The sequence below is a fragment of the Pituophis catenifer genome, unplaced genomic scaffold, assembly GCF_029215685.1.
Source record: "Pituophis catenifer annectens isolate HBS135680 unplaced genomic scaffold, rPitCat1.0.hap2 SCAF_3, whole genome shotgun sequence".
Taxonomy (NCBI): Eukaryota; Metazoa; Chordata; class Lepidosauria; order Squamata; family Colubridae; genus Pituophis; species Pituophis catenifer.
In genome coordinates this window covers 63,228,799-63,252,308 of record NW_027256883.1, presented here as the reverse complement: position 1 = coordinate 63,252,308, position 23,510 = coordinate 63,228,799, and the positions used below count along the sequence as shown (strand labels likewise).

General features: G+C 36.2%; 1 protein-coding gene across 1 annotated transcript; it reads right to left on the bottom strand.

Annotated features, from left to right (window-relative positions):
- Window positions 1–1,487: 1,487 nt before the first annotated feature.
- Window positions 1,488–18,031, bottom strand: KCNG2 (potassium voltage-gated channel modifier subfamily G member 2). The gene is made up of 2 exons (XM_070942442.1): window positions 17,273–18,031; window positions 1,488–2,300 (listed from the first exon to the last, which is right to left on the bottom strand). Exons 1-2 carry the CDS (start codon window positions 18,029–18,031, stop codon window positions 1,488–1,490), a joined length of 1,572 nt encoding a protein of 523 aa, XP_070798543.1.
- Between the last annotated feature and the right edge of the window lie 5,479 nt (window positions 18,032–23,510).

Here is a 23,510-nt window from a genome sequence, read left to right as displayed (position 1 = left end):
GTAAAAGGCTCCTGCCTTCTGGTAGCAAAATATACTTCAAAAATACTGCTCATTGTGACTCTTGTGCGGTTGTTTCCGACATAGTGGAGAAATCATTTTTAATTATGAGGAAAAGATTTGCATGGTCAAAATCCACCCAAACCCAAAGCTTTTATCTCACGTTTTGTAAATCCCACATGCTGCATGGAACAAAACTTTTGTTGCAAATGCAGAGGAAATTAAGAAGTGCAAATGCTTTGTGCTTCCTCCTTTATTGTGCATCTTTGCAATGGCCAGGGCTAACTTAACTGGATGTTCTGCAGTTCGTCACATATTCAACTCTAGGCCAATACAATTCTTTTTATTATTGATGGCTTTAATTTCTTTATTATTATTATTTTAGAAAGACGAGCAAAAGCTTCCCAGTTTTTTAACCTAACACGGCAGGTGATAGTTATTGGAATAAAATGAAAGCCCATTTTTGCTGTTTAGTTTAAAGCCAGCTATAAATGCCTCAGAAGTGTCTTCTTCCATTTTAAAAATATCATGGCTTTGGTACCAATGGATCAGACATACGGGGAAAAAAAATCCAACTAGAATCATTTTAAAGCAACACACATTTAAATCTCAGCAAAGGAAACACCATCTAAGCCAGGGATGGACAACTATGGCCCCTTTATGAGCTGCGGACTTCAAATCCCAGAATTCCTCAGCCAACCATGCTAGCTCAGGAATTCTGGGAGTTAAAGTCCACAAGTCGTATAGGAGCCATAGTTGCCCACCCCTGATTTAAGCTAAAGTGCAAAGCTTCCTGTGGCCAGTAGCAATAATGCATAAAGAACTAAAGCAGGCCTTTTTAAACCATGGGCAACACAGGGATTGGCTTCGCAATTAATTCAAAAATGTCTTCATACCCATACAGCAATTTCCCTTTTTAACCTCTATGCATACTTCATGATGTACACGCAATATGAATCCACTAGGGATGAATACAGCTAGGGAGAAACTACTGCTGGGCAATCTGTTAGTTTCTCTAGCTCTGTGCAGAATGAATGGAACAAGAACTACCTGAATCTGGATACTTTTAAAATATGTGAGCTGTGTTATTTCTTCCCACATACATACAACAGAAACAAGTTTGAAAATTGCCTTTAAAAGCGCAATTGGCGGCATCGCTAGTGCTGGAGAGTCTCTGAAATTCTAAAGGATGTTACATTAAAGTCAACCAGTCTTCAGCGCTATGATGGATCACATAAGCCGTTGCTCAAAAGGCAGCCTTTCTGGTTGCAAAAGGAGATTTAAGCAGTTTGGTTATTTTAAGAGGGGAGTCTCCTAACTTGGCAATCTTAAGACTTGTGGACTTCTGCTCCTATGCTGGCTGGGAAATTCTGGGAGTTGAAGTCCACAAGACTTAAGGTTGCCAAGTTTGGAGACCTCTACTTTAAGACATAAATAGCCCTCCATCCGCTTTTTATCTCCTGTTCCCCAAGATTCCAATTTCCTTTGTGTCAGCAATTCTTAGCACCTTGTTCCATTTCAGCGGGAATTGCTGCTCCGTTACTGCCCTGCAAAGAGGAGGAGTCTTCTTCCTGAGAGCTGCTGTCTTGCGGAAGGTTGTTGCTTTCTTCCAGGTCATGAGGTTGCCTATTAGAAGCACGCTGCTGTTCTTCCTTAAGCTCGATGTACGAGCGCGAGAAAGTGTGGAAAATGGAAGTGACTGGAAAAGCCATCAGTAGGATGCCGCTCAAGATACTGCTTAGGGCCACAACCTGCCCTGGAATACTGCGAGGCACCATGTCACCATAGCCGACGGTTGTCATAGATATCACAGCCCACCAATAACTGCTGGGAACACTGGTGAATTCATGCTTGGCGCCCATTTCGTTTTCCGCCAAGTAGACAAGGGGCGAAAAGAGTGCCATAGCGACACAAAGAAAAAGAAGGAGCAATCCAAATTCCCGGGTACAGCGGCGCACAGTGAGTCCCAGGGTCTGCAGCCCCAGGGAGTGCCTTGCCAGGCGCATGACATAGAGGATGCGAAGAGCTCGCAAGGTGCGCAGTACTAGCCCCACTCTCTCCAGGTACTTGTTTCCAACTCCCCCACCCCCAGGCTTGTTGCTGGTTTTGGGAGAAGCCATATCTACAATCAAAGAGATGTAGAAAGGCAAGATGGCCAAAATGTCTATAATGTTGAGCGGCGTCTTCAGAAAGGCACACTTGCTCTCCGCCTGGATACAGCGCAAGAGGAACTCGAAAGAAAACCAAGCCACACAGACTGTTTCCAGTACAAAGATGTCATGGCACTTTTGGGAACATTCTCCCTGCAAGGAAGGTGGAAAATTAAGAGTTATTTAACAAGCCAGTCAAAAAAAGAAAAAGTACTTTGAGATGCCAAAAATGCTCTTTTATTGTGTGCTTCTATATTCTGTTACAGATTTAAAGCTGCAATATAAAGCTAAACTAAACACATTTCTATGTATTGGCATCTTTGAGAGCAACAGGTTTATTATGGGATGGACCTGCCCAGACAATAGCCTCCTTATCACATGAACTGTTCAAATTACTCATTTTCCAAACAAATTTGCAAAATTTTTAGTAAATTTCTCTAAAAATAATGATTATTTTGACTTCATTTTTATAAATGCCTAACTCATTTAGAACAGTTTTTTTAAAGCTGCAACTTTGGAGCTTAAACTCCCTCCAGCCAGCATGAATAATGGGTTTAAAACTAGCTCTTTCCCCCAAAGAGCCAGATCTCAAATTCACATTAAATCTGGGACTTGATCCTGGCAAAATAATAATAATAATAATAATAATAATAATAATAATAATAATAATAATAATAATAATAATAAAATACATCAAGAAACTGCAGCTTTCTGCAAATAACACCAGCGGAACTGCAAAAAATTGTGCTACTTGGAACATTGTATATTTTAAGAAGATACTTGGTTGACACCTAGGATGCTGGCAGCAACCCATATCAACCATTAGCGCCAGTCAATGGTATTTGTGATACATTTTTAAATGTTCAGTTGACTGAATTTCATGTTTAATGAATAAAAGTGATAATACTAATGTAGTAGCTATGCTACATTAATCAATTATACTGGAAAAGCTTCTAAAAAGCTTATTCTATAAAACAATTTCCCCCTAAATTAAAATTAATAACTGCCATTAAAAAAATTCCAAAAGATAAGAGAACTGTTTGAATAAAGTTGTTGTTTAAAGGCTGCAAATAAACTCACGAGCCCAAAACTTAAGCAACAACGAATAATGATTTTTATTTGGTTGTTTCATCTCCACTTCCAAATATAACTACAGTTCACCCTTACCCTTTTCTTTATGCTGAATGTTAATCCCCCCCAGCAAGAAGACAGAACAAATAAAGGTTATTGGAATAAACATGAATTATTTTTTCTTTAAAATTCTATGTACTTGATGAGGAGAGCGCAGGGTTTAAAGGTGGAACAAGGTTTGCCTTCCACATTTCCATTTCTATTTTTACTTTTGCAAAAAGAACCACATAAATTGTACCAATGGAAACCAGCTTTTTTGCTGCTGAATTTTGACGACGTGATTTCTGGGTGCAGGGGAATAGGTTATCATATGGGGTAGCAAAGGTGCTTTTTCCCAAAAGGCAACTGGATTTTCTTTTCCTCTTTGAAAACGTTTCGCTTCTCATCCAAGACATTTCTTCAGTTCAGAAGAAATTTCTTCAGTTCAGAATTGCCTTTTGGAAAAAAGCACCTTTGAGACAACCATGACCTAGATAAAGAATCTCCAAACTTGGCAACTTTTAAGACTTGTGGACTTCAACTTCCAGAATTATTCCAGAATTAAGTTTGGAGACACCCCCCTCCCACAACCTGCATGATTGAGAATCTCCATAGACATATGAGTAGTGGAACTCGCACTACTAAACTGAATTATATACAGTTGATGCCCTATTTTCCAACAATGCATTTTCCTTTTCTCTGAAGATAAAAGAGTGTTGCCTTGTTGAATTCCTAAAATCCACCTTTATTTGTGTGTGTGTGGGGGGGGGCAGATGATTTAGACATTTCCTACAAGTCTGCTCAAGGAACTGCGGAATGGCTGTAATGGTATACGGAAGGACCTTGGGAGACAGGAGGAAGAATAAAATGGTCTGATAAAATTTGAGACCTAAGTAGGAGAGAGGGCAAAAGTATCTCAGAAGGGAGATTACGCTTTTGGGGAGCATAAAAGTGAAGGGTGTGTATGTCTTTCAGACTTGCATGATTCAATTAATGCAACCTTACAATAAAGATAGAGATAGTATCTTCTTGTCTGGAATACCTCGAAGATCTAACAGTGATTTAGATCAGGGGTCTCCAACCGTGGCAACTTTAAGCCTGGCGGACTTCAACTCCCAGAATTCCCCAGCCAGCAGGCTTAAAGTTGCCAAGGTTGGAGACCCCTGATTTAGATCACTCTATACATTAAGGAGAAGAAGGATTCACCTGGAATATTTTAATGAAAAGGAAAGGAGGCAGATATGACATTTCTAAGTTATTGTTCTCTCAACTGACATAATTTGCTGGGAGAGAATTGCAAGGAGGAGGCAGTTAAACATAGTCAAGTTTCTGCAGGATTCTAGGCCCCCTCATTATTCTGGTCAAAAACAGTCTAAAAACCAGACCAAGAGCTGAAGTGGTAATTTTGCCCAATTAGACAACAAAGAAGAAAAAGGTAGGAAAATAACCACTAGCTTCTCACTCCCATTAACAAAAGCCAGCAACAGTTAGGCACAGTGTTACTTTCGATGAGAATTTTACAGCCTCACTTTCAAACCTAGGAGTAAGATTTCACAGTCCAAAAAAAAGTTTTTAAGTTTTTATCTGGGAAAGTAACAGTGGCCCAAGTCTTTAGTCAGGTCACAGATCAACAAAAAACAACACAAACAGCCAGAATGTTATCTTGGTAGATAACCACACATATCTTATATGGAAAAAGTGAAACCTAGTTCACCATATTTCATGAGCTGTTGGACAGTATTAGTTGGTCTGTTGTGTGGATGTTTGGGTGGTTTAGGGGTGGGGAATTGTGGTGGGTGGGAGTGTGTTTGGGGATTATTATGTGTGTTGGACCTGGTCTTTAGGTGTTAAGTGAATTTCATTGTATGGGTATACTGTATATACACGTACAATGACAATAAAGTTATTTATTTATTTATTTATTTATTTATTTATTTATTTATTTATTTATTTATTTATTTATTTATTTATTTATTATTTCCATTCCATTATTTTGGATCATATTGGAATATTGTTAGAGTTGTTACAGAAAGGAATTATTTTAAATGATTTAAATTATTTGCAAAGTTAATTTGGCAGAGAACTAAGTGGCCCATTCATGCATATTATATATAAAATAGGCTGATCATAAAGAACTAGTTCTAGGTGTGGAATGAATAAAATATTCATTCATTTTATGAATAAAATATTCATAAAAACAAAGAAGCCTCAAGTAGAAAACTGCAACATGGGAAAAGCACATGTAATTCAGAGAGAAAACACGCAGCTGACATCTCTTTTTAAAATTCACCTACATTCAATTTCTTTTGGAAGGAGAACAGAATTATTTCTACATTTCATTGTTCATATATTTTATAATTTTATAGCTGGCACAACTAGATTTTGGATTGGAACAAAGATCCATTTAGCCTTGCATTTGGTTTTCGAATATGATTAGCTATATAAGCAAGAAGCTAGTAGTCTTCCTTCACCTCTTCCCTTTCACATTTAGTTCTTACAGGTTATCGCCACCAATGGGACTCATTCTTCATAAATTGCTTCAAATGACAAAACTAACAACTCTGTGTGACTAATAATTATGATTCCAGTGGTAGTGAATTACATTAATTATACATTGTGCAAAGTACTTTATCTCCAGCTAGTACATTTTATTGCTTGCTCTAAGTCCTAAAATTTTAGAAAAGGATTAAAATATCCAATGCCATGCATAATTATATAACTTCTATAGTAAAATATCTTCCTAGCCATCATTCTTTTCTCCTATAAAGGCTTTTATTCTGGAATTAAAACAAATAACTAACAAAATTATCAAAATATAATAAACAGGGAATCCTGGGAGTTAGACCCAGAGTAAGAAATCCAAAATCTCTTACCAGGATTTACAGGACAATGCTGTATGGTTTTCCTGAAGCAAACCTGAACTTCTTTTTGGGGGTGAGGGCACCTTAACGAAAGGTGAAAGGCAAAAGAGTGAATTTCCCCTGTCTTTTGGCTTGTTGCTACTGCAAAGATTTTGGTATAAACATGCTCTAGCAACATCTTTTTTCCTGACATATCTCCATGAAGTTGTGTTCACAGTACACCAGGCCATGAGTGAAACAAGTTATATTTTCCTTAGCTGCATCAGTATTATTATTGAATATCAACAATTAAAGGAACCAACACTAAAGAAGGATGCTATAGGTTAGAACAGGGGTGTCCAACTCGCAATGACATATTGTCGTCACGTAACATATCACACTTTTTTCCCCTTCGCTAAACTGGGGTTGGGTGTGGCCAGCATGTGACACATCTGGCCTGCTGGCTGCGAGTTTGACACCCCTGGATTAGAATTTGCTAAAATAGAAATAAAGGTACTAGAAAAGACATTCAGATGTTGCAATGTGTCTGAACCTAGAAAGATCAGACTCATGCAGGGAATGACTTTCCTGTGACACTTTAAGGAAGTGAAAGCTGGACTCTAAAGAAGCAGGAGTCTGTTGATGCTTTTGAACTTTGATGTTGGAGAAGACTCTTGCAAATGCTTTGGGCAGCTAGTTGTGCTTGTTTTTAGCTTTGTCTTAAAGAAATTAACTATTCATTCTGGGTTATGACAGAATGCAGTGTAAGTAAGAATGGTGTAGGAAGAAGGTTAAGAGTTGACAAAACTCTGTAGGCTTCCTCCATACCTGCTACAACACTGTGATTCAAGCACTTTAAAAGCAGATTATTTAAGCCAGTTCCAAGGCACGACACCTGGCACAGGAGAGTAATTCCTGCACACATCATTCTGAGTCTGGATTACTGCAATGTGCTTGACATGAGGCTTTTCTTGAAGACCACCCAACAGAGTCAATTAGTTCACAATGCAGCTGCTGGCTCATTGCTTGGCAGTTGCTGTTATTAATATATCATTATACCCTGCACTGGCTTCCAATTAACTTCTGAGTGCAATTTAAGATGCTGGTGATTATCTCTAAAGTTGAAAATAGCTCCCTACCGAAACCCTCACTACTGTCTTCAATCAGAATCAAACTCACCAGCTCATTTATCTTGAAAGAGAAAAACTGTTGGCAGTCTTCCAATTCCACAAGCTTTGGAGGCTTGTAGGTACTGCTTTCCTGTGGTGGTACTTATACTTCTGAATAGGCCATGCTTTAGCTGAGGTGCCCTCCTAGTTTTACTCTTCCAGGAACAATTGAAAATAGAACTTCCTTAGATGACTGATGATGATGGTGTTGGTGATGATGATGATGAATGTCATCTAGTGGATGAGTTGGGGATCCAGGTTGTCCAGAAGATTATCTTTTGTCCCTCCCCCACTTCAAAGTCAAAAATTAAAATACACTACACAGATTAACAGTTCTTTAGCCAGGTAATCGTCCTGAACACAGAAGCAAAAGTCTATCTCATCTCTTCCTGGGATGCACTCCTTTTAACCCCTTTACCTGAACTCCAGGTTGCCTGTGTGCATCTGTTCCCCCAAATGACTGAAGATGTTTACCCAAGGAAGTAGTTATGCTGCTACTACTTGTGGGAAAATGCCCCCCTCTTTTCTTAGACTCTGGATAGTCCAGAACATAATTAGGCTTTTATTAAAATGGTTCAGTCTCTCCCTTTAATAGGGGATTATGTCCATATGGCTTTGGAATGTGTGATAGTAGAACCCACACAAACTCACTAGGGCTGAGGACTAGGGGTGACATGATAGCAGTGTTCCAATATTTAAGGGGCTGCCAGAAAGAAGAAGGAGATCAACCTATTCTTCAAAGCATCTGAAAGTAGAACAAGGAGCAATGGATGGAAACTAATCAAAGAGAAAAACAACCTTGAACTAAGAAGAAATTTCCTGAGTTAGAACAATTAATCAATGGAACAACTTGCCTCCAGAAGTTGCTCCAACACTGGAGGTTTTTAAGAAGAGATTGGATAACCATTTGTCTGAAACAATATAGGGTTCCCTGCCGGGGCAAGGGGTTAGACTAGAAGACCTCCAAGGTCCCTTCCAACATTATTGTTATTATTCAATAGTAATATTCAATAATAAGTATTGTAATACTTATAACATAACGTAACTAGTAATGTTATAATATAGTATCTATAATGTGGGGTATGGTATGGTATGGTATAATAACTTTTATTAAGGACTTTTATTTTTCAAAAATACAATTAAGAGGGTTCTTGGAAAATAAGGGGAACTGGGTTCTTGCTTCCTAGATTTATCTGCATCTAACAACTATTCAACAGCAAACAGACATACAAAGACATAGAGCAGTGGTTCTCAACTGTGGGTCGCAACTCCTTTGGGTGTCGAACAACCCTTTCACAGGGGTCGCCTAAGACCATCGGAAAACACATATTTTCAATGGTTTTAGGAATAATTTTATGGTTGGGGGTCACCACAACATGAAGAACTGTATTAAAGGGTTGCGGCATTAGGAAGGTTAAGAACCACTGACATAGAGGAACAAAGACCATTAATACACAGCTGAGCAAAACAGCACTGCAAAGAAATAAAACATTCCTGATGTTTCTGCCTATACTTTCCCTGGCAGCTTTATCCCACTGGTTCCAGTTCTTCCAGGGTTTTTGGGCAGAAGGCCTGGCTGAGTCACAAGGCCAGCCAAGACATCTGCTCTCATTCCTTGTTATTCTGAGGATTGCTGCCAGAAAGGCAACTTCTAACTCTTATCTCTGGAAGAGGCCAGTGGTTTTCTAAAACTATGTGGTATCTAGACTCGCCAGCCAGCCAGCACCATAAACCATTCCTTGTCAACAAATGCTAAAATATCAGACCCTGTCAGTGCCATGATTTTAAAATCAATTTTATATTCCATTCTTCAGACACTGTAATCAATTCTTCAACTTCAATTTTTTTCTCGTTACATTTACTGATAGATGCTTTTCTAAAGCAATTCTGAGGTGGGATTCCATATTATAGTGAACGTGCAAAGAATATATCTGACCCAATAGTGAAAAATGGCTTGTATGGTCGTATTATTAAATGCCTGATGACATTTCTGTTCTGATGACATTTCTGTTCTGAGAGGCTAAAGGACAAATGAAAATAAGATGAAGAAATTATTATAATTTTAAAAACCCGGTTCACAAATGCACTCTTGTAAACCACTTCTGCACAATTTTTTATAGCTGTAGTATTCATAATCACATCCATAGATTGTAATCCCCTTTCTTAGAATGATAAAGTGTCCAGGACATTTCACGCTACTCATTTGCTAACCAAAGACTTTGGGTTTGCTCTCCTGAAGCAGGAGGAATGGGGGTTTCCTGATGGATGTCTGGTCATGTTTCCTGCCATTGAACAAGGAGTTTGACATTTCTCTTGGATACAGTCTGTTTCAAATGAGTCATCTGGCTCATGAAAAACCCGCTCCAAGCAACTCACTAAGCAGCAACCAATCATTTTGATTGAAAATATGCAATTAAACCTAGTGTTGGCTTTGGATTGTATCTCTGTGCCAAGACATTTCCCACCCCATACCCGCTGTTTTAGTCCAAGTCCCACATTTAAAGGACAGAAATTCGTAACAGCTTTCTCAAAACTCCTTAGGAAATAGTCACCTGCCTAAAATATTAGGTAAATATCTCTTTGAATAGTTTTAGTTTACATTAGTTCTGTATTCCTGAGGTCTGTTAAGAGCTTTCTCACATGATTTGGCTCAGAGTTTATTACTTTGAGTGTGAGAACTTACAGTAAAAGTCACAATTAAAAGCACTCTTGTACTCTCATACTGAATAGCAATACTTTAATCTTCAGGACAATTATTTTATGCATGCTCATAAAATGATACATAGCATATTTAGCATAAATGATCAAATATTTCTAAAAGCAGCATCTCTCCTTCCTGCCCATGCCTAGTTTAAGAAATGAAGGCAAATTTCCAGTCTCGAATGGTTATCTAGCATCATTCTCATGGCCTGACCAAAGTGCATGTATTTATAAAGCACCAATGAGCAAATAATACTCTAAAATAGATTGAAAATAGGCAGTTGGTATTTTAGAAAGTAAAAGTTCTCAAGCTAGTACTTTTACCTTTTCTTGTTAAGTACTACATTTTAAATTCATGCTTCTTCTTTTTGGTCCTACTGTCAGGCGCAGGAAATCTGGAGCCAGAGTTAGGTCAAAATGAGTACAAGTTTATTTCAGTTTATGTCTAAATAAGAATATGAACTACTAACAGTCAAGGCAAACAGCCGATAGATAAGAGTCAATGGAATTCAAGGAGGACTGGACTTAGATTTCTTGTGGACGTGAAGGGATCCAAACTGATGGCGTGCTTGACCCCATCTCTGGTCTCACCTAAGCATAGTACATAAAATTATCTGCTACCATGTCCTACCTGTCAATGAATACTTCAGCTTCAACCACAACAATACACGAGCACATAATAGATACAAACCTATGGTAAACTACACCAAACTTGATTGCAGAAAATACGACTTCAGAGTGGTCAATGCCTGGAATGCACTACCTGACTCTAGTTTCTTCCCCAAACCCCCAAAATTTTACCCTTAGACTGTCTACTGTTGACCTCACCCCATTCCTAAGAGGTCTGTAAGGGGCGTGCATAAGACCACCAGCATGCCTACCGTCCCTGTCCTAATGTTCCCTTTTATTCGTATCCATTTCACGTATTCATAATTAGGCTTATACTTATATCTGTTATCTAATACATGCTTGACGAAAATAAATAAAATAAATAAATAAATAAACAGATAAATAGATAATTCTTTACTTGCTCCGTGTGAAGAAACAAGCATAGAAATAAATATAAATGGCAAATATATTTATACATCATCATTCATTGGTGAGAGGAACTAACACCTTTAGCAAAGTAGGTTTGATAATGGGAGAAGAAGAATCTGGATGAGATGGGAGAAGAGAGCCCTGTTGTTTGCTTTCAGTCTTAAAATCTGCAGTCTGCCTTACCCAATTTCTTGTTTTCAGTGTCATCACTGGATAATGTTGATTATGATGAAAGTAGAACAACTCTCTACAATTTGATGGGGCAAGCCAACTTTCTAAATTTTTATTATCAAATTACTAGTTTCAACTACTAGCTTAAATTGTCCCAGACTGCATCAATATAGCAGTCAGTCTAGCAGCAAATACCCTATTTCCCCAAAAATAAGACATCCCCTGATAATAAGCCCAATCGGGCTTTTGAGCGCATGCACTAAAGTAAGCCCTCCCTGAAAATAAGCCCTCCCTGAAAATATTTAAACACATGCACAGCCAGTCTCCGCCATTTCCTCTGCTTAGGGTTAGGAAGACAGAGCTGGAAATCATGTAAGACTGCAAGAGGAGCCCCGTCTTATTCCACACACCCCAAAATTATAGACCTGCCCAAAAATAAGGCCAAGCGCTTATTTTGGGGTTCAAAAAAATATAAGACAGGGTCTTATTTTCGGGGAAACATGGTATTGAAAATGTAATACTCTAAGGATTAGTTTGCTTGTGATGGAAAGTGTTAAAATATAACCATCTGAGAATACTATGGTAACTTATACGTACTAACTATGTTAATATACTATGGGAGGCCATTTTGGTGAAGGAATGGAAAAACTGGGGAAAAAGAAGAGTAAATCAAGACCAGATTGAAAAACTGAAAGCAGATGAAAACAAGTAGTAGTGAGTTGCAATACTATCAGATAATCTAAGGCCACCAGACACAAAAAATAGGTTCTGGAAAAATATGGATCAATTTAGGACATGCAAAGGAATCTAATCAGAGACAAAAAGAACTGCATGATCTCCTGAATACAGACTAATGAATTGGTAAACTATTATAAGATAAATGGGGGAATATAAAGAAAGAACTGTCTCAGAATATTGTGAGAGAAAGACAGCAGTAAAACATGACAAGGTGGCAAGTAACAATAAATTGCTCCAGACAGTCTGAACAATCAGTAAGGACAGAAAGTGACATTGTCCAAAAGAGGGAACAGCAATCAAACTTCTTTCCAAGCACGAAATCATACAAAAGTGGCAAATAAACAACAAACATTTGGTAATTGATTGATAACAAAAGACTATCTAAAACCAAATAAACAACAGCAGAACTTCACAACTACTTTTTCTCTAAAAGCTAACTGTTTAATGCAAAAATAAAGTGAATTAAAACAAACGAAAATAAAACTGCCATAATATTTCAAGAGCTACATATTTGACAAGATTTCAAGGCTGTTAACTTGTTATCTTGCCAATTCTGAGTGAGGATGCCAAAGTTATATAACAGAAAAACTCACTTTTCAAATGTTTTAAAAAAGATTTCTTTTTAGTTTTCTTTCCTACACTACAGGTCATCTGCATAAACCAGTAATAACTATATTTAATTGAATATTCACTATGTAAAGCAGTCTTTGGAAGAGTCCAAAAAACTAGCTGTAATTATTATAATAATCTATGTTTGGGAAGCAGGCAGGTGATTATAAGCTGCTTGCAAGCTTTTTAATGGTTCTTTTTATTTGACACCTACTATCATCTTAATATTGGATTGCTCCCACTGATCTGCAAAGCCAAAATAGATTTGCTCCTCTTTCATAGTTATACTAGACTAGAAATAGACACTACAATTCAAGGCTCTTTATGACATTTTGCTTTACTTTTCCATTGGCATATTAATAAGCGTCCTATCATTTCTTTGTTGAATTTTAACTATCTCCACCATTTGGTTGCTACCACTAATTATATTAATGTGTTATTTTAGGGAGATTGCATTTTGACAATGGCTTATTATCAGCCATGTAAGACTAACAGTTTTATCCTGAAACTATATTTTTGTAGTTTTCTTGACAGCACTGACTGTCTAAAAATTATTATACCACATTCTCTGATGCTTTGATTATAAGTGCATTTCTTTTTAGCTATCCTCAAGCCATATCTTGGAATGAAAACATAATTCTTGTGCTCTGTTTTAAAGACTTTGTGTTGTTTATTTTACTTCTAGTCTATCTCACCATCTCACACGGTATAAAAATAAAAATCAAACTAATCATTGCAAGAAGCAGAAAGAGAAAAACATCATAGGCGCATCAAAATCTTCTACACAACCTGCATTAAATGGAATTTAACTTATTCAGAACATGCCCATGCTATAAAACTGTTGTTGGAATAGGAAGGGGAATTTAGTATCACATTTTGCTGAGCTCTCTGAACTGAAAAATAATAAGAAATCCTGTAGAGTTGAGGAAGCGAAGTTGGCCAAGAAGCAGGAAAATATTTGTTAATCATCAGGTACAGGTTGTGTAATTTAATCACTCTGACAAAACCTTCTCCCCCCCAAATTCTTCAAACTGATCAAGATACTGGTATCAAGTTAATACTCTTCAGCCTTGCCCACAACAAATGGATCATCCTCAGGTAATTCCTTTTTTCTAAATTACCTAAGAATAAAGTGTTTCTTAAGGGTGAAGGTTCATTCTCTGAGCTTGTGGGGTGGTTTCCGAACGTTTCGTTACCAGGCTAGCTAACATCTTCAACGGAGTTTAGGAATTTCCTAAATTTCACTGAAGATGTTTCCTAGCCTGGTAATGAAATGTTTGGAAATCAACCCACAAGCTTGGAGAACAAATCTCCATCCTCATCCTACACCTGAGCTCTGTATATTCACCAGTATTGTAAAGTGTTTCTTGTATACAGCTGTGGTGCAATCCAGGTAGTCCTGGATTTTTTGGGGCAATCCAGGAAGACTCTTTAGCTCACAGACCCAGCCTTTTCAGGAAAACTTTGTTGTATTTATTATTTATTATTATTTATTAGTTTGATTTACATGCTGCCCTTCTCCGGAGACTCAGGGCGGCTTACAATGCTTTTAAGCAATAATTGAATGCCTTTGGATCCATGGTGTCTGAGATTAACATTAATTTTTTTGCGTACTTTTTCTATATTTTGACAAAAAATATATTGTGACCAATTCTATGAGTTTAATCAAAGCTCTGTCTATCTATCCATCTATCATCTATCATTATGCCACAACAGTAAGAATTAAAACACATCTGTTTATGTAGAATCAGTAAACGCTTACAAAGATCTTAGCCACTGATTTTATTAGAGTTTATGTTAAGACATATAATAATTTATAACCATGCAATGTTTTTATAAAAAAATCTGCTCCATTAGACTACTTGAGTTAAGCAAGTGTTTGTACAGTTATTCATTAATTTGGCTTGTTTGAAGACAACATATTTAATTAGTATTTTTCATTAAATTTTGACTCCTACCTAGCTCTGTGCTACATCCTGCTAAACACCCTTTTTTTCCTTCTTGGAACAGTTCTCATCTTTCTCGGAACAGACTCTGTTCGATGAAGAACTATTTTCTTTACTTTTAAAAAAATATTCTTTTATCATAAAAAATAAAATACAAAACAGTAAAACAAACAAAATGAAACAAAGCAAAAGTATAAATTCAACCTAGGGGTGAAATGCTACCGGTTTACTCCGGTTTGGGCGAACCGGTACTGATATAAACTACCGGTTCATGTCAACCGGTAGTAAAAAAAAAAAGCTAACTTTTTTTAACCAGTAGTTTAACTTTTAACCAGTAGTCTTCCGAACCGATATTTCTGACAATCAGCTGTGCTGCACAGTTTAGCTTTGCTAGAAAGCAGGAAATCCTGCTTTCTAGCAAAGCTAAATCGCGCGGCACAGCTGATCCTCTACCTCGCTATTGTACTTACCTTCCCAAGCCTCCTTTTGGTGTGTACTGTGCATGTGCGCGCCCGCAGCGCGTGTTTGTTGTGTAGTGCGCATGCGCGCACAGCGCACATTTGGTGGGTACTGTGCATGCATGCGCAATGCACGCTTGGTGGCTAATGCGCATGCACGCACAGTGTGTACTTGGCGGGCAGCACATATGCGCGGCCAGCAAACCGGTAGCAAACTGGTTCAGATTTCACCACTGATTCAACCCTAATATCAGCAACAAAAAATAGTGTGCAAAAAAAGATGAAAAAATAATCAATTAAATTTAATATTGCTCAACAAAATACATATATGTATGTATGTATGAAAAAGCAGTCAACAGGTTGAACTAAACATTACACTAATCTTCAAATTCCTCTGTTAACCATCTTTTATTATATTTAGCACGTAGAAAGTCCACAAACAGTTTCCAGTCTGTAATAAAGCTGCCTAGTCCATTATCTATAATCAAAGCAGTGATGAAGAACTATTTTCAAGTTACAGACATCTTTCTCTGTTGTGGCCTAGTTAGAAAACTGGTAACTACAAGTAGTCCTTGATTTACAATAGTTCGTTTAGTGACCATTCAGTTACAACAGCACTGAAAAAAGTGACATGACCATTTTTCACTTTTATGATCACTGCAGCATCCCCAAGGTAATGTGATTTATAACTGGATGCTTGACAACTGGTTTATCAATTGTGGCAACAAAAGTCGTGAAATGGGGTAAAACTCACTTAGCAATATAAATTTGGGGCTCAAGCATGGTCGTAAATCAAGGATTACCCGTATTCTACGGTTTTGTATTTCTGTTTATTTATCTAGAAACAAAAATACATTGTTAAATGTTTTACAGTTATTAAAACTAAATTTTGAGAGTGTGACAAATCTTTCGCCTCTAGTTATCAAGAATGGATGGAATTGGTGTGTTACGAACTATAAACAACATATGGTGATATAATATTAACAGTCTGAAGTAAATGCTATATACAGAAAATGCATTGCCCTTGAAAAAACCCATTAGACAAGATAGAGGTATACATTTAAGCCTCAAGAATTTCCGTAAGAAACATGCACTCACAATATCCTTGAATCTTAAAACTTTTTGAAAAAGGCCCTAATGTTGCAGGATAACTAATAAGAATCAATATTTCATTATGCACAGCATTATAAAATCTAAAATATTTAAACCGAATTTAAAGTAAGAATTTTGTAAAAATATTGAAACCTCTTATAGAATTTGGCGAGGTTTTCTAATCTTTTAAGTTGATTTTGCTCTTTCCATTTATGTCCTCAAACCCCTTTACTGTAACCCTAGGTTTGTCATCAATAACAACACTAGTATTCCTTGAGCAAAAGGCATGATACAAATTTAATAATTAAATAATCATTAATTTTCATAAAAACAAAACAAAAGAAAAAATGATTACAAAGTTTTCTACCCAAGGGAGAGATTTGTATGGAACTATAAAGCAAAGTTGTAGATTTCTGTTTACATATGAACTATGAGCTTCAAACTAGATCAGAGATAAATTCTTGATAATAAAAAGGATTATGGCACACTAATTACTATTTTATGCTGATCAGATGAAACTATAGACAGTCAAAATTAATCTTGCTCAGTTTGCAATTCTATTAGAGTTTCACAAATACTTCCTTTGAATTTGCTATGGTTTAGGGCCCTCATCATCCTAGATAATTTATCTTTATCTCTCTTCACAGCAGAGGCCAAGAAATCCTCTTTCTGCCTATTGTAATTTCTTCTGTTGGAAAGAAAATCCAGCCTTCATTTAGCTAAAGTTTTTGATACAAGAAGACAAAAAGAATCTGGACAATGTCCCAAATCCAATTATTGAGATATCTGTCCAAACTAATTCAGAAAGTTAATATACAGGATCCAGTCTGGATTGGTTATCGGAGCCAAAGGTTTTGCCTTCTGAGCTTTCAAACTCATGCTGGAGCCCATCTTCAGGGAATTTGACACATTCTGCTAGAGAGAAGTTCCCTGAAGATGGGCTCCAGCATGAGTCCAAAAGCTCAGAAGACAAAACCTCTGGTCCCGGTGACTGACCCAGATTGGATCCTGCAGCATTATCCTGAGACACATATATACGCCCTCATTTGTGAGTTAATATATAATACCATCTTAAACGCAGAAAAGCAATTATAATTATGCTAATCACAATCAGAACGTCTGCTTGGGATAAAATTTATGTTATTGCCATATGCATCTATACATACAGAGACAAGCCAATAAGCAAATATTGACAGAGACGTCTCTGGCAATGTTTATAATTGGGTAAACATTATTTTTATAGCGTGCACTTACCCGAACTTCTTCTTCTCTGAGATCTGGCATGGTGCTAATGCAGAGGGTAACTGCAGTGATGACAACAAAAGAAACCGATATGCAAGCAAATATTTTTCCTGGGATCCCTGAATGAGGATTTTCTACCATGTCCCTGAGCTTTCTCATGCACAAATGCAAGCGGCTGCTGTCCTTGAAGGCACTTTCAAGGGGTGCTTCGTTAGATTCTACTTCTTCTTCAAACAATGCCGCCTCCGCTATCTCTTCTTCTTTCTGTCGTAGTCTTCTTCTACAGCACCACTCCAGATGTTCCTCTTCTATCCCCCAGTAAACCAGTTCATCTTGGAAAGAGAGAGCGCACATTTCCCTGAGGAGCCTTAGCTTCCCAGCAGTCAAAAAAGTCATAATGGTCCTGAAGGCACAAGGATTGCGGTCAAAAAAGAATTCATTGCAGTTGACATCATAATCATCACATATATCCATTATTTCGTCATAGTTGTTGCATGATTTTAACTTTCCAAGCCTGGTCAAGGGACAATTCTCTAATGTGGTCCATGGAATTTTGTATTTTATGCCACCTACATTGATTATCACATTCCTGGTTCGGTCCTCCCTACAGGCAAAACAATACAAGTCTTCCCCAGGACTGAGAAGTTTTGCTTTTTTGTAGAAGACGCCTTTCTTTGTCTGCACATCACAAAGTGTCTCCAAGTTGTTGTAAGAGTATGCAGTAAATTCGGGCTCTGCATTCCCAGGCAGCAATGCCATTTCCTGATACATTTGTTACATTCATGAAGGGGGCGGAGCAGTTGAAGAAATGAGAGTATTGACTAGTGAGGATAGAAAAGGTGAATATATTAGTGTCAAAAATTGCATTTTTAATAAAGGCAAAACAAACCCCTTCTGATGCTATCATCTACATTAGGATTGCATTTTTCTCAAGAAACCTTGTGGTTTCCCTCGATATTCCTACAGTGTACAGAAAACAACTAGAAAAATAGTTTTCACATTTCGGAATCCAACAAATATAATTAAGTATATGTAAAACACATCTTTACCTATAAATCTTAAATAAATTTGAAAGTGAGAATCTTCAACATATGTCACACAAGTTAAAAATTCAAAACAGGAAAAGCAACTTTAAAATGAGGGGAAGGGCATTCAAGATGTGGAGAGTTGTTAATTTGTCCTCATAAACTTTGCTTCGACTCCTTGTATCATCAATCACATGCCCTACAGTTCTCTACACAGACAACCTAAGGAAGAAGGGAATTGGATGGATGGATGGATCACATGTGAACACCTCCATGGGCCTGAATAAATTCCCACATATTTTATATATTATAAATTTCCATAAACATCTTCAATTTCATTCTGTAATTGCCATGAAGGGGGAAAAAAACCCTGTAACTTTTCATGAGAAACAGGTTGTCCACAGGTACCTAATAAATCAGGGTAAAATGTCTTTGTCTTTTATTGCAAATTACCAAATAACTTATTTCTTTTCAAAATGGAACATACATTCATTAAGTCTGGGAAGATAGAATGTAGAATTTTATTTCTGAAATTTGATCACATTTTTAAGCATTCCTTTATTTATGACCACGACTTCCAATCCTGTTTTAGGCACAAAGCCAGCTGGGTGTCATTGGGCTGGTAACTTTCTCTCAGCCCTAGGAAGGACGAAATGGCAAACCACTTCTAAAAAACATTGCCAAGAAAGTTACACTGACTTGTCCGGCAATTTCCAAAAACTGGACATGATTGAATAGAAACAAAGAAATCTTATTAGGACAAAATAAGAAAGTACTGTTTTTTTGTTATAGCCTTTTAACCCATTTAATTTTCAATTGTAATTATCTTTAGTATCATACAATAATTCCTTGAATGTATCATGATAAATTTGTAGTATTCACTAGAATTTTTAAAGCTAAATTTTAAAAAATTCAAGCCAAACTATTGATAGTGTAGAAGATATTCATATCAATAAACCCAGGGGTATAATCAGCTCATTGCTTGATTAAATTTCAGTAGCAGATATTCTGAGTAAAGTATTGGTCCAGTTTGAATTGTACTCCATTAGAATATGGCTGGACTACTATTTCAAAATATATAAAAATATTCTCCAAATTTATCTGATAATGGTATTATTTCCAGCAAAAAACAAGAAAGTTTCATTCTCATGAATTCAGTACCTCCAAAAATCAGTTTCTCATGAAGAGTTGAAAGATATATTTTTTTGGAACTTTTACAAATATAAAATTATTTATATATTTTTTATTATTATTATTGTCTTTATTGTATTTTAAGTAAAATAAGAATCTGAGTCTGATATCAGGATTTACATTTGTGATCATAATATTCTTATATAACTGTATACATTTGTTCTTTATGGTCCTAGAATGAAAATGTACAAATAAGAATAAACGAAGACAGCATTCTACCAATTCCTTTATTTATTTATTTTAGCGTACATACAATTTTTCATTCTCTGCTTGGTGATGCTAAAGTTCACTTCTGTATGTAAATATCGTATCAATTTAATGACTTCAGCTATCAGAATGCCAAACAATGGATAACTGGTATTTTAACCAGGCAGATATATAGATGAACATATAAAATATTGAGGGTTTTGACAGAGAAGATTGAGGGAGGGAAGATGTCCCAAAGGACAGTGGTGTATTTTTCTTATGTAGTGACATATAATATAGAGCTTTATTAAGCACTAGCTGCAGTCATGCCTAGCTACTATTCTTGGACGGGAATATGCTATGTTACTTCATCCAACGGGCATGAGAAGAATGGCCATAGGCAAGGCAAATGATGCCCAGGGTGTCCTCGTTCAAATGACACAACCTGCATATTTCTATCAGATATCACGATATTACACAAACATGCCATTCAGATTTACACATTATCATTTTGATGGCACTGTAAATTGTTGCACCACTGCTGGGAGCTCTATTGCTATTAGCAACCTGATGCTACCACCTCAGGAATTGCCCTTCCGTTATTTTTCTTCAAGAACAGAAAGGTACCTCGGCCTTCAAAGCATTTAAATCAGGGGACCCAATTCAGCCTCCAGGCTGCCAATGTTAAGCTTACAGTGTCCATACAACCAAATTGTAATTTTGACAGAAAGAGAAAATGATTAAATACATGGAAATCATCATATTATTAGTACTGAGATGATTTCACCACATTTTAATTGAATTTAAATCAATTTTAGCTTTGTCCTGACTCTATCCATTTTTCTTTCTGGCCATTTTTAGTATTTAGAGTTTGGTTCAATTTCTGGCACACATAATCTAAAGGATAAAAATGTATTTCTTAGCTCAAAAGCTGCACATCTTTGGTTGAAAGATGACCTTGTATGGCTGCTGAATTTGTCCAAACTAAAGTGGAAAATAAGAATACATTAAATAAATTTTGATAATAGTAATAACTATCAATATTATGAAGCCAAAAAGGAAAACAAGAAAAAGTTAATTTACACGTACTCTTGTATTATTTTCCTTTCAATTGTAATTTTTCCACCTTCCCAACATTCCCTCATTCTCTCTCACTCTCTCTCACATACACACACAAACACAAACACTTTTCACTGTGACTTGCAATATGGATGCATCTAAATTGACTTCCACATGCCAATCTCCTTGTTGCATCTGAACAAATATCTCTGTGTTAATGCCATTTTGTCTCCTTTGCCACCAATCATGAGCTTAAAAAGCAGATACTGAAACTGAAAGTTAAAAATACCTACAGCACAATGGAAGCTGTTTTCTAATACCAGATATAAGGCTATTAGGATCATTAACAACTATAGCCTGGAAGGTAATTATGAAATTTAAAAACCTTATTATAAAGCAGAATATGAAGAACTCTCTTTAGAACTTCAAGTGAATTCACACAAAATATCTTGTTAACTACAACAATCAGTAATGGTAATTTCTATTATAACCTTGTCATGCTTCTTATTAATTTACATTAAAGTGGTAAAATACTAGTAGATCTAATTGAATACTGAAGTTCCATTGGTGACCTAAAATAAAAAAAAGTTACCTAAAAATTATATTCAACTCAGGACTCCATTAAGCTCTGAACAGCTTATAAATAGGAAGTAAAATCAAAATTTTGTGCCCCTGTGTATTCTAATTGGGTTTACTATATTTTTACATACCATTATTGTATAATATACCACTTCAGATCTACAGTACTTCATTTGATCATAACCAATCTATATTCTGAATTAAAATCAATAAAATATTTTCCTAAATAAATTGTATACCATTACCAACTGTTATGTTCTCTCCTGATTTATAGCTCAGTTGGACAGGTTAACCTCTAAATGCATGGGTACGGGATTATATTGTAATCAAACGATAGTATATATTTAATTTAGCAAAGTTGTTTTAGAACTGCAAAACTGAAAGAAGCACATTCTAACCTTTAATACCAAGCACAGGTTGAATGATTGTGAGGTTTACTGCGTATGCTAGATTTTGTTTAGTTACAACAATCTATTTAATCTTCCTTAAAAATATTTTGATCAAAAGACTGCTATCAAATCTTTAAATGAATATAATATTTAAAAATACTTTTCAAAATTGAGTGAGGCTTTTAGATTTCAGAAAAATCCAAAAAGTTGTGTTGTGCACCATATTAAAAAAAAAGCTTGGAAGAGTATAGATTACTTCTATTGAAGGAGCTCCTAACATTCATATATCATTCACATGATAAATGTGATAAATTAATAACTTCTAATAGAAGAGCACAATAAATGCAAGTAAAATAACAAGAATTGATCTCATATCAGAGAATTCAGAAGTCAAAGTTAAAGATAGAAACTGGTTTACAAATAGCAAAAAAACAGAACTGCATAAAAATACTGGTGGTTTGGAGTTTGGTAGAGAAGACTTAAATGGAAAATTTACTCAAAGAGTGTTTTGATTTTAGATCATCATTTTTCAAACTTGGCATCTTTAAGATGTGTAAACTTCAAGCTGGCTGAGGAATTGTGAGAGTCCACACATCTTAAAAGTTGCCAAGTTTGAAAAAACATTAATCTAGATCAAAATGAACTATTGGAAATTCAATAAATGTACTGACTAAAAAACACAGACAGCAGAAAGAAGAATCATATTATGTACTTTAAGAGAAAAAAATGCAGTATTGGAATAAAGGAGCATAAAACTTTAAAATTTGGAGGCACAATAAATGAAGTTTTATTAGATGTCCCACAGGGTATATTAAGAGCCTTGGTAGTACAGGGGTTTAAGGCACCCTGTTATTAAGCTGGTTATTAAGACCAGCTGCCTGCAATTACTGCAGGGTTCGAATCTCGCCAAGGCTCAAGGTTGACTCAGCCTTCCATCCTTTCTAAGGTAGGTAAATTGAGGACCCAGTTGTGGGGGCAATAAGCTGACTTTGTATAAATATACAAAAGGATGAAGGCTATTGCTGAGCACATTGTAAGCCGCCCTGAGTCTTCGGAGAAGGGCGGCATATAAATCAAATTAAAAAAAAAAAAAAAAGAAAGAGAAGAGATTTGAGATTTCTGACAACTATTTCTCAAGGGAAAAAAAGATCAGATTAAAGTAGGCTACTCAGATTTGTTTGTGGACTTCTATGGATTGCAGTAAAGCCTTTAAATATTCAAAAAAGAATATGACAATTGAATGTCTGAGTCATAAACAGTTACAGATTAAATAAGTACAAAAAATACCCAGAATCAATTGATTAAAAACTAGACTAATCTATTTTCACTACATTTAGTATTAGGCAGTCTTGACTCAGCTTTTGGTATATTTTATAAGCTAAATATTTTTTTTGCAGTGAACCTCTTGCTAATCAGTCCTTCCAACAATTTCCCCCTAGTCCTTCACCTTTCATTTAATCTCATCCAACATTTCTACTCCTTCTAAATCATAACATCCTAGACTTACCTCCTGTCACTACAATCCCTCTTTTTTATTGTCATCCAACAACAATCTTACTTTTCTAACTTTCCCAAATGTTCCATTTCTTCATACACATAGCAAAAGCATGCATGTCACCTTGGGAAAAAAAATGAAAGACATTGAATGTCTGTGTACGCGCATGTCCAGGCATGTGTATAGCCATTAGGCCTAGCAATATCCAAAATAAGAAAAATGTGCTTTTATCAACGTAAGTCGAAGTAAATGTTTCATTTGCCTGATGATGAGAATGTTAATGTTAAGACCATAAACAAGTTAGCAATCTGAGCCAATGTTTCTGC